This window comes from Quercus lobata, chromosome 6 (genome assembly GCF_001633185.2).
Source record: "Quercus lobata isolate SW786 chromosome 6, ValleyOak3.0 Primary Assembly, whole genome shotgun sequence".
NCBI lineage: Eukaryota > Viridiplantae > Streptophyta > Magnoliopsida > Fagales > Fagaceae > Quercus > Quercus lobata.
The window spans coordinates 6113167-6127810 of NC_044909.1; the positions used below are offsets into that span (position 1 = coordinate 6113167).

The 14644-nt window shown below is 33.7% G+C and overlaps 2 protein-coding genes across 3 annotated transcripts; one reads left to right on the forward strand and one right to left on the reverse strand.

Moving 5' to 3' along the window:
* The first annotated feature begins 3933 nt into the window (after positions 1-3933).
* Positions 3934-11193, forward strand: LOC115994681 (AP-5 complex subunit mu). 2 transcript variants are annotated; one of them, XM_031118903.1, is made up of 8 exons: positions 3935-4248; positions 5166-5312; positions 5751-6062; positions 6581-6873; positions 6992-7887; positions 8673-8729; positions 9555-9602; positions 10646-11193. In XM_031118903.1, exons 1-8 carry the CDS (start codon positions 4172-4174, stop codon positions 10715-10717), a joined length of 1902 nt encoding a protein of 633 aa, XP_030974763.1. In that variant the 5' UTR covers positions 3935-4171; the 3' UTR covers positions 10718-11193. The 2 variants fall into 2 exon arrangements, with proteins under 2 accessions (XP_030974764.1, XP_030974763.1); XM_031118904.1 differs by lacking the exon at positions 5166-5312 and having other exon boundaries at positions 3934-4248.
* Positions 11194-13265: 2072 nt separating this feature from the next.
* On the reverse strand, positions 13266-14318 carry LOC115994683 (probable galacturonosyltransferase-like 4). Its single transcript, XM_031118905.1, has one exon. The coding sequence runs from the start codon at positions 14316-14318 to the stop codon at positions 13266-13268; it is 1053 nt and encodes a 350-aa protein (XP_030974765.1).
* Positions 14319-14644: the final 326 nt, after the last annotated feature.

Sequence of the window (14644 nt, forward strand, 5' to 3'; positions counted from 1 at the left end):
TGGGCGTTGGTAATGGGAACTACGGAAATGTTTTTTGCTTTGTACTTTTTATTTTTCCATACAACCTAGTTTTTTTTTTTCCCCTCAAAAAAAAAAAAAACCTAGTTTTTAATTACTATTATTTTTTTAAGTTTTTTTATAAAACATAAAAATTAGAAAAGATTATATATTTTTTTTCAATAATTACTATGTAAATAAGCAAATTTCTAAAAAGATACTATACTGCATGCAATATGTAATGACGACTCTCATAATTTTTTAAGATAATTATTTAAAAAGTTAAATTATACAAAATATAATAGTTAGTTGAACTAGTAAAAATATACCAAATAATGTTGTTAAATCACTAGCCGTTAAAATGGTTTAATAGGTTTTTTTGTTTTAATAAGCCAATAGTCTTATAAATTTTTAAAAAGCACCGATAAAAACTCAAGAGTTGGGCAAAAGCCAAAAAAGTAAAAGGAGTTAAAATTAAAAACTAACAAAATGAAAAGGCAAAAAGGGACCGATAAAAATAAAATGAGAATTGAGCTCAAATGAAAGTAATAAAATGAGAGAAATGGACTCTGAAATGATGAGAGAGAGAGAGAGAGCAAAGAACAATCGACGATACTTGTTGCAATTATGAGTCGAGCTGCCGAGGAGAATAGAGCTACTACTACTACAAAGCTAAGGAGAGTAAAGTCGTTGATGCCACTCAAGATAACTCACAGCAACTGTATCTCTCTTGGTGCCTTTTTTATATGAAAAAGGAATATATGGATTATTTTTATGATATGGGTTGAACATGTTACAAATCTAAAAGCTTTGGGGTTTTTCTTTTTAAAGAATATTTTGTTAGTTTGTTAATGTTTGGCATAATCTTATTGTTGTTCGGACTAATTTTATTATTGTTATTTGCGCTAATTTAATAAATCATTTATTAAGTCATTTGTTTGGGTATAATATTTGAGGAAATTTCAATAATTTGCTTGAGATTTTAATTTAGATTTGGAAAGCAGAAATTCCAACCCCAAATCATACCTAAATAGACTGAATTTTGCAATTGTAAGCAATGTGAAATTGATATTCTTAAATTTTGGGGGCGTGTCAATTACAATAACCCCTTCACCTTTTCATTTCTCTTTACTCATCAAATGAAAGGGAAGATGTCTCTTACTCTCAATTTCTTTTACTTCCATACCTATCTTGTTTTTAATTCTTCCCACCCCTATCCAAGAAGCTATGGACACAGGGCTAACTCAAGCATACAGGTAACTTAGGTAATGGCCAAAGGCCCTAAATAATAGAGGAGCCCCTTTGTTAATTAACATAGTATATTATATTTATATGTCTTAACATTTTAATAAAGGCTCATTCACTTAGAAAATAAAACTAAAAATAAAGTCTCCCTCTATTAGGCCCCCACTTTGTTAAAAAACATAGAAGCATTTTATTTATTTTTATTAAAACATAAAGAGAGAAGATTAATGTCACAATTGTATCCCAAAAACACAAAAGGTGAAGAGGCACAATATTTATAACAAAATTAAAATATGAATCTAATAACGTACATATCCATTAATTAATATAAAATCTAACCTTTGTCACTTGAAATTTGTCAAGAGGGAGACTATGGTCTATATATATCTCTAATATCACATCAACCCACTTACTCAAGTTTTATATATAATTTAATTCGTTTTTGACTTTTTCCGTTCGTACCAATTTTTTATTATTATAATAAGAGAGAATCTGTCATTTTTTATTCTTAGGTTGTTTAATAAATATTATTTAATTAAGATTCAAATATAAGAATTGAATTTTCTTGAAGGCTTTTACCTTATGCCGCAAAATTCGTCGAACCGACCCTAGATGGTTGACTAACACCAAAAACCGCTTCATGTAATGGGGAGATCTATTCCATTCAAGAGCTCTTCTTCTTGTATAAATTTTGGATAATCAAATCTTCTATATCTATAAATTTTGGGATATTTAAGGAGCTTCTAAGTTGGCTTTCAAGTTGTCTAAGCAGTAGATACTAAGTCTTAGATATCCCAAAATATCTACTCCTTAGTCACTTATAGGTTTTCAATTAAGGGGTCAAATTTGTAAAATAAAACTTCACAATTTAAAACCTCTCACTAAACCCACGTTCTCAACAATTTACAATCTCCTTATCTTTTATCAAATATATATATATATATATATATATATTTTAATTTAAACAAACGCACGTTATTTTCCTCTTCATCTTTTATCATTTTTAAAATTTAAATAGACGCACTCGATTTTCTCTTCTTGCTTCTTCTACGTTCTCTTTTATTTTGATAAAAAAAAAAAAAAAAAATCTCTGTAGGCATTAAACAAACACAAATTCACCATAGATTTTCAATGCACGAGAGTCAATCCAAAGATATGTTACTTAATATAAAACTTGATTCCATAATGTAAAACTTAAACATCTCATACCTCTTGATTCCATTATGTTTCTTAACTCTCTTAACACGCATGTCAAATTTTGTGTCAATCAAATGTTATATTTACTATATGATTTATAAATTTATTTTTTATGCATAATTTTAGACTGCAAAAACTTTCAATTTAAACAATTGATGAATGACATAATTATTGATACTTGATTTTTTAGAAATTTTGTAAACATAAAGGATATAAAAAAAAAAATGTAATCCAATAGTCGATTTATCAAAATTTACATTCAATAATAATAAAAACTAAGTTTGTAGCCAATTTTTTTTTTTTCGAGAAACAATCCAGTAATTTCATTAAACAAATGCCAAATCAGCTTGGAAAATAGCAAGGAGATGTGAAAGAACATCCTCCATCCACACCAAAAAATCCTTGACATGATTAGCATGTTTAGCGATTTTATGAGCTATAGAGTTCAGGAAGCTCGAGATCTATTGATGGGCAAAGGTCTAACTGGTTTTGGTGATTCAAGCCATAAGTTAATGAAAATTAAGTACGTAATAATTTTCATAATTGTTTTTGTAGGTACTCAAGAATTTTTGCCTTTGGCTTTGGCTTGATTGCCTTGCCTTACCTTGGCTTGAATTCTTTTTGTCTCACATTGAAAAGATAGCTTTCCTCCTTCTACCTTATAAGGGATGAACCAATGAGAAAGAGTACCACTAATTTGCTTTAATTTGGGCTTTTAGTTTCTCACCATCTCAAATTTCAGAAAGGTTTGTTTCCTTTGACATTGTTGAAATTATTAATTTGTTAGTTTGTGTATTTTTGTTTTTGTAATTCTTTACAAATCTCACTTTTTTTTTCTTTTTTTATTATTATCTCTTTTTCAAGTCTATTTCCACATCAATTAAAAAAAAAAAAAAAAGTCTATTTTCACAATTCCTTTGATCCCCACAATTTGTTTTTCTCACTTCATCACTTCTTTCTTTCTTTTTTTAAGGAGGTATGTTTCCTATACAAAGAGTAAAGATGAGACTGTGAGGATTTGGGGTATGTCTGGGCAAATTGTTAATTTCTTTTTCTTCTTCATTGTTATTATTATTATTATTATTATTATTATATTTCATTTTATTAATTAAAATGTACATTTCTCTTTTAGATGATAGTTTAAAAATCAAATGTTGAAGAGAAATCATTACCACTAACGCGATTGTGTTTATATTTAATTACATATTGATTTAGTTTGATGTGTTCATTTCTTTCATTTTCAAGAGCTTGATTTATACACATTTATATAATAGGACAAAATTTATGTGAAAAAAATGTCATGAGTAAATACATGTAAACTTAAAAAAAATAATAATAATAAATAAAATAAAAGGGAAAAAGAGGTTACAAGTTACAATTTAGAAGGGTTTTTTTTTTTTTTTTTTTGAGAATGAATTTAGAAGATAGAACAAGGTACGAAAGAGGTCAAAAAAGAAAAGAATATCTCTGGAGTCTGAACTACAGGTAGCTGTCAACATCTGATGAAAAACGTGCCGTCACCAACAAACAAACAAACAAAGATAAGAAGCAGCAGCTGAGGCCGAGTGTTTAGTACTAGTAGCTGTTGTTATCGTTTAGTTACATAATAATCAAAAAACGAAGAATACGCTTTCTCAAACAATCCAAATTCGCCACCACCACCTTCCTTCCTTTCTCAACACAAACTCACTCTTCTAGTTTTTGTCTCCATCGCCCATCGCATCGGAAAACCATGTCCTCCGGCGGCGGCGGTTGCAGCATCAGAGCCATCTGGATCCTCAACAGCCTCGACGCCGTCGTTTTCTCCAGGTAACCTTCTCTTCTTCTCCCTTCAAGAATACGCCGTCGTTTCACATTCTATATACCTAACTAAGCTTTGTTTATTTCAATAATGCTTACATTCTCAAATTCGATGATTATGTCTCAGTTTCTTCTTCTTCTTCGTTTGCTGTGTACTAATCGATTTGACTCTTCTTCTTGCCGAGTCCATTTCACATTTAGGGTTTTTTTTCTGACTAATTCGTTGTTGAATCGCCGTTTTTATATACATAAAAAATGAATCTAGACCTATTTCTTCTTTTTTTGTAAAATGCTCTTCTAGTTTTCAGTAGTGAAAATTTGCGTTTAACTTAGCTTTTTCACACTTCCGAATATTCGAAATTTAGTTTCGGGGAAAAAAGAAGAAGAAGTTTGGATTGGTACAGTTCCCTTAGGTGTTTCCAATTTAATTCACACATATGGTTGCGTTGATCAATACAATATGAACAGTGTAATCTTTCCCATGGATAATTTTATAGTTTATTTTTGATAGATAATAGGACTTTTATTGAAAGAATTGAACATCATGTTCACGATGATGAACTCTATGGAGATGAAACAAATCCAAAAAACTCAAGAGCTAAAACTTACAGATTGTAAGAAACCAGAAATGGAAATACACCTAAGGATAATTTTACAGTTGGGGGAGCTGAGGGGGGGGGGGGATTTAAAGCTTAAAAAGTCTTTGTTGGAAACACCAAGGATGCCCATTGAGCTGCACGGCTCTTGGCATCTTTGCTAAGGATAATTAGATAGATTTAATGTAGTCATGCGTTTGAATTTAATTAGGGATCCTAATGCACAACATTTGAGAAAATAAATCTATGTTTTGCCCAATTAATTTTACATTTGCAAGTGCAGCCAAACGTGGCTTTAAGTAATATTTATTTATTTTTTGGTGATATTAGGAGGTTTCCAGTGGTTGAGAAGCGGTGGCGGACGGCTTGTAGGAGTGAGAATGAGAAAGTTACAGAGAATAGTCTTAGTTATTCTGTGTTTTCTTTATTCCCCTCGGATTCAGAATTAGCCGCTGCATTTGTGGAGAGAAAGCGGAGGTTAGTTGAAAATTTCGTCCCTTTTTTTTTCCTTGGCTGCACTTGCTATAATTTGCTAATAATTTTAGACTGATTGGTAAATAATTCCTCACCCAATAAGATAAGAAATGGGGTGAAGCCGTGGAGGGTAAGGTTGTGGGTTCAAAATCCACCGTGCATGTGTAAACTTACCAATAAAAAATGGAAAAGAATAAAATCATACAGTTGCGTTGAATTGAGCAAGCTATGTGTTGAGAATGTATTAGTTATCATTGTTATTCATTGTCTTTCACAGTTGTGATTCTGGATTTTTTTTATTATCTTTCCTGTGTTAATTTATTTGAAGTTAGTTCATATTTTGATTTAGGGGTCTTTTTTTTTTAATGTGAAGTTCCTTTCTGATATCTGTCCTCTCTTTTCAAATTGGTATTTGCTACTAATTTTTTTCTGTCTATGTAGGGAGGGATCTGCTCGTGGGTTTGGTGTACGTGTCAGTCAATCATCTGTAGGGTCAGATTCCTGGGTTGATGATCCAATTACCCGTCACATTATAGGCCTTTACATAAACAAGGAAGAGGAAGGAGATAGTAATCTGCTGTGGCCTTTAATATTGCACATAAAGGGTAATTATTGCATTCTTGTATTGCCTTTAGTTGAGCCTAGGCATGTGAAGGCATATGCAAGGTTATGTCAAAGATCTGATTGTGGAAATGCCGTTGGAGCAGATGAAAGTTTATCTTCCCTCCTACTTGATCTTCCATCCATCACAGGGTATGGTAAGTTACTTGCATTGTTGTTCAGGAAAATATATCATACTAGAAGAAAATCTCTTGCAATTCTCCCATCCCCAATATTTTGAAGTTCACATTATATTTTTGCTAATTCTCCTCAGCTTCAAACTGATTTTGAATTTATTGGGAAAGTCCTCCCATTCGTGGTCTTCTTGAGTTTAACTTGTGAAGCAGCATTAGAATGCATGGTGAAATGAGTGCATACGAGAGGTCATTCAGCTTCTGTTTTATCACTTCTTGGTTCTTCTTTCACTAAATCTGTTGTTTTTCGTTTTCAATTATGAAAACATGTCCTATATAATTTGGGTTTACTCATGAGAGTGTATGGTTTTGAATATTTTTTCTGAAATTAATCTGGTATGCTTGGCTTTTACCAATTTTTTTTAAGGGTAAATGATTTGCAGAAACAGTCCAAAGGGGGTGCAGCCCAAATTTGGTATGCTTGGCTTTTACCAAACTAAGTGGTATATAAGCAGTTTCTTGTTTCTAATTTTACAGGGCATTCATGGTTGCACATGCTATTGGTGACATAGTTGCTGGTGATGTGGTAGAACCTGAGGTGCTTGTAAGTGCATCTCCATCTGTAGGAGGTTTGTTGGATTCACTAACTGGCAGTATAGGGATATCTGGCATCTCCTCTCGGGCAAAACCTGTGGCCGCACCAGTTGCATCTTCCATCCCTTCAAGTACTGCTGTAACAGGAGCTGTTGCAGTGGATGCACCAAAGATTGGTTCAAGGCCTTTGGATAAAGATGCCCTTCGAACTTTCATAAGTAGTTCAATGCCCTTTGGTTGGTACTCTTTATTATGGTATTTCTCACCTCAGATTTCTTAGTTATAATTTTCTGTGTGTCAACTTGTGTTTACCTAATTCAGGTTAATTTCTTATGTCCTTTATCTTATAAATAGGTACACCTTTGGACCTTAGCTATTCCAATATATCTGCTATCAAGGTTAATGGCTTTTCTTCATCAGATCTGCCTCCAGCTGATCTTAAGCAACCAGCATGGAAGCCATATCTTTACAAAGGAAAGCAGAGAATACTATTCACAATTCATGAGACTGTTCATGCTGCCATGTACGATCGAGATGAGATTCCAGATAATATATCAGTTTCTGGTCAAATAAACTGTCGAGCAGAATTAGAAGGATTGCCTGATGTCTCATTCCCCTTAACAGGGTTGAACGCAGCTCATGTCGAGGTCTTATCATTTCATCCTTGTGCTCAAGTGTCTGAACATGGTGCGGATAAGCAGGCTGTGATGTTTTCACCTCCTTTGGGTAATTTTATTTTACTACGTTATCAGGCTAGTTGTGGCCATGGACCTCCCATTAAGGGATTTTACCAATTGTCAATGGTCTCTGAGGATAAAGGTGCGTTTTTGTTCAAGTTACGCCTTATGGAAGGTTATAAGTCTCCTCTTACGATGGAGTTCTGTACTGTGAGTATGCCTTTTCCTAGAAGAAGGGTTGTGTCCTTTGATGGGACTCCTTCAATCGGAACAGTGTCAACTACAGAGCACTCTGTTGAATGGAAAATTGTATCTGGTGGTCGTGGCCTTTCTGGGAAAAGTATTGAGGCAACCTTCCCTGGAACTGTTAATTTTGCACCATGGCAAACCCAAAGATTACCTTCCTCTAGGTCATTTTTGGGAAGCATAGCTGATGAAGATAGTGATGTTGAGACAGAGAATTCTAATAATATGGTAAACATGGAGGAATTCATAATGGAGAAAATGATCAATGATCTTCCTCCAGTTGATCTAGAGGAGCCATTTTGCTGGCAGGCATACAATTATGCTAAAGTATGTGCTTCTCTTTCTTCTAGCTTTTAGTTGGAGATATTGTTAATGCACAGATAAATATCTTATGAACATATGGAACTTTGCTTTGTGTCCCTTGTTTATAAATATGGTAATGTAAAGTTACATTTATTCCTAGGCAATCCACTGTCATTCTTCAATGTGTTTAATCAATTTGGAAAAGATATTGCTGTTACCATCATAATTTTCAAGTCTCCCATATATAGCTGCATTAACTCCAAAAAAACTTGTCCTTTCCAGTGAAATATATTTCTCTGGGGCTATCTTGCTTAAAACAGTTTTGGTATACTAAAGTGAAATTATCGTTCTATTATCACTCTTTTGGATTCTTTGACGCCATACGTGTTACCATACTTTGTATAAGCTATTGGAAATTTGGCTCATGTTCTAATTGTCCAAAAATGGGAGTTATAATTCTTCTATTTTATTGTTGCTGCCTTAGTAACGACTCCTGTTTTTTTGTGTTCTTTTTTCCCCCACAAAATCATCTGATCTTTATGACTTCCTTAATCATGTGGTTTTGATTATTCAAAACTGCATTTGGATCTGTCTTTTCTTCTTTTTGTTTTTTTATTTTCCTGTTGTAGTATGTGTGTGGTCCTTGTTCATGCTTATCATGTGGAAATAAAATGTATACATAAGATTGCTGAAGCATTTAATTAGGTTGATGATATAGATCTATACTTTGTGTTGAGTTTAGTACGTCCTTTGACACACTGAAGTTTTGGCTTCATCCTGAATGGGCATGTGCTGATGCATGATTACAGGTATCTTTCAAGATTGCTGGGGCATCATTGTCTGGGATGTCAGTTGATCCTAAATCAGTAAGTTTGTGGTTCCTCTTATTCTCCTCTTCTGGGGTTCTTCTAATTTATCTTCTTCTTTCTTCATCTCTTCTCTCTCTCTTCCCCCCACCCCCCACTCCCCCCCCCAAAAAAAAAAAATCACCTGAAAGGTGAAAGCCCTTTGCTATATCATATATTCAGAGCTTGCCTGTGCTGTTACAACAGAAACCAGGGCGTCCTGGATTTTCAGATTGAATTATATTTTTCAAACTCACTTTGCTATATCATATACCTTTTTCTTTGCTAATACAAGAGAATCAGAACATCCTGGATTTTCTGTTTAAATTCTATAGAAGTCTTTTCAATGCATTTTTTCAACGCTACTTTCTGCGTTTGGTATTGTTCCTGTTGAGGTAACCCACCCAAAAAAAAAGCAAACATTCTATGTCTGGTTTGCCATTGATGAAGCTTTTCTATTGAATATGTGGTTGCCTTATATAAAATATGTCATTCTTTGTCTGTAGTGACTTCTATTTTATCAAAAGAGGGTGTCAATTATCACTGTGTGAATATTGTGGAAGCTTTTTAACTCAAAAGAAGTCTTTACTGCACTTGATTCCACCCATTCCCTCAATGCTATGTATAAGTATTTACATGCATTCTCTTTAATTTATTAAATATGTATGACTAGCTTTCAACGTGCTTTCAGTTTTGTGTTCTAAACTCTATTTAATCTTCCACCTCTCTCAAAAAAAATTCCCCTTTCTTGTCAATGTATTTATATTTAAGAGGTTCTACTTAGCATATTAGGAGGCTCCTTTTTTCCCCTTCTGCCTTTCTCGTAATTGTTTGTGCTGTATGCAGGTAAGCATCTATCCAGCTGTTAAAGCACCTGCGGAATTTTCAACTCAGGTGGGTGTTTTCTTCAGACTCTTGAAAGTAATTGTCTGTGCTCTTTTAAAGCTTGACAGGGCATTTTATTTTTTTGGGTTAATAATTTAAGTAAGCTTGCTAGAGTTTTTTTTATACAATTAGAGCTGTCATATTGTAATTATGAAGATGTTCTTGATTTCCCATTACATTGCTCCAAAAAATATTAGGGATGTAGCTTAAATAGAACATCTAGCAGCTAAAAGTACTGGTGAACTGAATTAACTTGGTTATGTGGCCAAAGTAGCAGATCTTATTTTCTCTGACTTTCAGCAAGGTTGCATTGAGTTAGTGAGCTGTGCCGCTTAAAGTCTGAAGAGTTAAAAAAGAGAGAAATATCCAAATCAGAAAATTTATTTTTCAGTATAACTTAAATTTCCTTGTAACAGCTCCTGCTTACACAGACATCCACATTTACTCATAATATTTTCTGAAGATTTGTTCTCCACTTTACTTGGCATTGAAGTTTGATGAAATGTTATACTTGATTTACTTGACATGCATAAAATATGATTCTACAATACTTTCCTTGATACAGACCACTGAGTCACTGAACTGCTTGTATACTTAGAAAAGTTCCTAAATGGTTCTCATCAAATTAAATAATTGAACTTAAGTCCTAAATGAATTAGCCAAACTCTTTTCATTTTTGCATCCGAAGTCACTTGTCAACTTTGGTTGCATTAAAAGCTATTTGCATAAACATTCATCCAAAGTTGGTTTATTAGTTTGTTATTATTGGTCATGTCATGGATGGTGTTCTAAATTTTATGGTTGTGGATAGCAGCTTTGATTTGCCTCTCTCCCCTTCAATTTTTTGGTTTTGTTGTTCAACTTGTGCATATTCATATGGTAGATCGTGCATTGTTTTAATTCTCTTTACAAAATATCCAAAACATTGGAATGAATTCCTCCAGCCCTGTTTCTTGTTGCTAATGCCAACTGCAAGACATTGTCTAATTTTGCAATTTGATTATGTTATATGTATTTCTGTCATTTTCACTCATTTATTTGTTTGTAAATAGGTTACTTCTGGGGATTATATTTTGTGGAACACGTTGGGTAAGTGCCCATCTGCTGCAGCAGAGAAAGTATAGTTAAAAGATGGCAACTCAGAAATGTAAGATGTTTTCATTTTCTAATCAACTATAGCCTGATCTTGTATTTTAAAGTCTCGTGTGAGCTGAGCAAGAGACTAGTTTGCCATGTCCGTCCATTGATGGCTGCATTCTGAAGCTTAACGAGCCTCAATCATTGTTTTTAGAGATGAATTGAGAGAGAAGAGTTAAACATGATGGACGGGTCAAGATTTTGGTCTGATATGTTATGAAATGGATGAATTTCAGACATTTTAGTAATAGCCTTGTTTTATGTTGGGATTGAGACACGATGAGTTGAAGATATTAACTGTGGTAACATAGGGCAATCTACTTAGACAAGCTGACATGAGCTTCCTTCTATTTGTTTGTTTATTGTATTGATAGACGTGTGTTGTTAATTTTTATGCTCGATACTGTTTTGGGTGAATGCAAAAATGTAATTGATATTTAAGTAAAATTCAATGGCTTGAACTCATACAACTTGAAATCTATTATTAACTCCTTAGTGTTGGTAAAGTGCTGGGCACAGTTAAGCAAAAATGCCTCTTGGAGCCTAGGCACAAAGCACAAGTGTGCACCAGGTTGGTGTGAAGCACACATTTAAAAAAAAGAAAAATAGTTTGATAAATTTGAAAATAATTATTAATGGACAATGTCACAATACAACAATTAAGTGATCAAATAATCATGTAAATTGATATAAAATAATTTTTGTAATTCAAATGAAAGTTATAGAAGCCCATCATTTTGCAATTTTACCACAAATATTGCAAGTTAAGTCATTTTAATTTGTTGAATAAGCTAAATATGAGTGCTTTTTTCAATATCCTTTCTTAAATCTTAGGTAACTATAATGAGCAATGACTAATTACATTATTTGAGTTAATAATTTAATCACTTAATAAGTATAAATCTATAAGAATTAGCCAATATAAGATCAATGGTGAACTATGGAGTGATTGCAGTCCCAAATTGGTCTTATGTAGTAGCCCACCATAACGTTGAATTTTATATATCAAATTAATGATTTATATCAATAGTGTTAAGATACTATGGCTACAATTAAGTTTTGGTTTAATTTTTTGAAAAATAAGAAAGTACAAAAAAAGTATGCCTAGAGTAGCTTCTTTAAATACACCTAGCTTTAGAGGTGAGAAGCGCCGGAGCTTTGGCGCTTTGCACTTTTACCAACACTGTAATTCCCTGGAGTTGGTTGGTTTGCTGAGTTTGGTTCACAGCATGGTTTCTGCAATATATGATGGTGGTCGCATTTCATTTGTTCCCTTGAAATTGTATTACTCAAGATAGTAAAACTGTGTTAGTCAATCAATAGTATAGTGAAACTTTGTGCAGTGGTGGTGATGATGGTGGGAGCTCAATTAAAGGGCCTGGTGCGTGGAAATCCCACTCTTTTATAGGCTAAATACTTGCTGGTGCACGCTTCTTGAGTGGCTTGCAAATCATTTAATGCTTAATAAATTGAACATTGTTCCAAGTAGCAGGTTTGGTAAGTACAATTTCTTAGGTTCACCAGTTAAATGAAATCATGTGGTTGTGTTAATCAATACAATATAAGATGTGGACAATTAAATTCAATTGTGTGGTTTATTGGCGAATATAATCACATTATTAAATTTAATCAATTTTATATATAACACTTAAGGAATTATTATTCTTAATATTTATTCTGCAACATAAGCAAAGATATAAAGCCTGAGTTGTAAAGCTTGAATATTATATGCAAGTGCAAGAGTTATGTTCTAAAGAAACAATCAAGCTTCTCCATGTCAAAGCTACTGTTGTCTAAAGGTTCTTATGTACCAATCATAATGAAGTCTGGACTTATGTCCATTTTCAAAAAAAAAATTTGAAACCAAATTAGCCTTTTTACTATTTTTATAATCCCAAAGTCATAAAATTAATAGGATCCGTTAGAAGTTCGTTTCTGATCCAAGAAGCTCTTTTCAAGAACAATCTTTGTTTGTGTTTGTGTTTGTATTCTCGCTGTAAAATTGTTACATAAATAACCATTTTGTCAATTCTTCATCATGGTTTACAATATCCGAAACACCACCACTCAAACCTAGCGTTGAAAACAAAAACAAAAAAGTATGAATGAAAATTGAACATCGAAACTATCCTCTCTTCTCTATGCCATCAAAGGACTAACTTCATTTACATGAGCCCATGTAAGAACACCAAAGCCAGAAAGAAACCTAACACCCCCTCCTAGTTAGCCCTCTGTCCCCCTCTTTGGAACAAAGCCTCCTTTGTTTTGTTTCTTTTTTTTTTTTTTTTGCTACACAACAATTAGATAGAAACCTTATTTTTCAAACTTGACATATTCTAATTTTGTTAACGGAAACATCTAAGGTTCAAACCCTCCATCCCAAAACTTAAAAAAAAAAAAAAAAAACAGTGATTTGTTAACGGAAACATCTAAGGTTCAAACCCTCCATCCCAAAACTTAAAAAAAAAAAAAAAAAAAACAGTGAAATCTATAAGTACTTGTAAGACTGCTGCACCCATCTCAATTTCTTCTGTGTCATTCTTCTAACGACTGCTTAGATGAACGGTATAGATCATACGGTTTCCAAAGGTGATCAACGTTGCATGGCTTCCTAGAATCTAATCTCAACCACGGCTTCCCTTTCCCACTCCAATGTAAGAGACTAATAGGACCAGGATGAAGGTTCCTACATTTCCCTTTAAAATTATCACCACCTAACCCATGTTGATTCCATCTATGATCAACAGCCTTGATATTCCCAGCCAAAACAAGCAAGAAAGGTGGCAAAGAACCCAAATGATATATCCTCTTGTTCTTTTGTACAGCCATCCATTCCTCAACTTTCTGTGTATACTCTCCTTTTCTCCATTTATCCACATCCATCACCATCACTCCTGTGTTGAAATAACAAGGATTTCTTCCATGAAAAGTCTTTGAAAATTCTTGGTCTGACCAAAAAGCATCAGTGAAATACTGTGTGAAATTTGCATGGCAATATTCTGGTGCAGCCACAACTTTATCTTCCATGTCCACATCCCATAGCTTTGCAATATCATCCACCACAACAATGTCAGAATCTAAATATATAACCCGTCCCACATTGGACGGAATAATATCAGCAAGGTAAATTCTTGCATAATTTAGAGGCTGATCCAAAGCATGCCTAATAGACTTTGAAATTTTCCCATGAACAAGGTTTGAGTCAAACCTATATATCTTGAAGTTTAGGTAAGGAAAGGTGGATTTAATTGCTGAAAACAGATTAGCTTCAGAGTGTGCAGAGAGGAAATAGAAGGAGAGGTTTTCAGGGCATGTGGAGTGTTGTAATATTGATAGAACCGCAGCCATGGTACCACGAATGTAATTTGCATCAAGGGTCATGGCTACATGGATATGTTTTTGGTCTTCGGAACCACATTCGTCTCCATTGCGAAAGGCCGGGGCTTCACGGAAGACGGGGAGGTTGGGAGAGGGTTTGATCACAATGCCCACGCGGATGGCGAGAGAGGTGGTGGTGTGGTAGAGGAGCAGGATTGACAGGAGGCCAAAGAGTAGAGGTGGGAGAGAAGAGGAGCTCCTCAAGGCCATCCTGCCTTTGGAAATGTTTTTATTTATTTATTTTTTTCAAACTTTCTTTTGGGGATTTGGAAGGTTAAATCATAGATGAAATTTAAGAAAAGAAGCCATATTGGAAAGCGTTGAAGCTTGAGGAAGAGATTGTAGACAGTTTGATGGTTAAGTTAAGAGAGAGAGAGAGAGAGGAGGGAGATATCGTAGGGGAGAGAAAAAAGGTCGGAGTTTTTTAATACTAATATTACTAGTTTAGAAATAGGTTCTAGTTAACTCAACATGTAAAATTCTTTATCTCTTCAATTGGTATTTTAATATATGATTAAGAGTAATTATTAGAAACT

Excerpts from the sequence above, each read along its gene's own strand:
- LOC115994681 (XM_031118903.1), top strand. The coding sequence starts at position 4,172 with ATGTCCTCCGGCGGCGGCGGTTGCAGCATCAGAGCCATCTGGATCCTC. Across the intron at positions 5,313-5,750 it reads TTTGTGGAGAGAAAGCGGAG|GGAGGGATCTGCTCGTGGGT; the intron begins GTTAGTTGAAAA and ends CTGTCTATGTAG. Across the intron at positions 8,730-9,554 it reads TGTCAGTTGATCCTAAATCA|GTAAGCATCTATCCAGCTGT; the intron begins GTAAGTTTGTGG and ends TGCTGTATGCAG.
- LOC115994683 (XM_031118905.1), bottom strand. The coding sequence starts at position 14,318 with ATGGCCTTGAGGAGCTCCTCTTCTCTCCCACCTCTACTCTTTGGCCTC.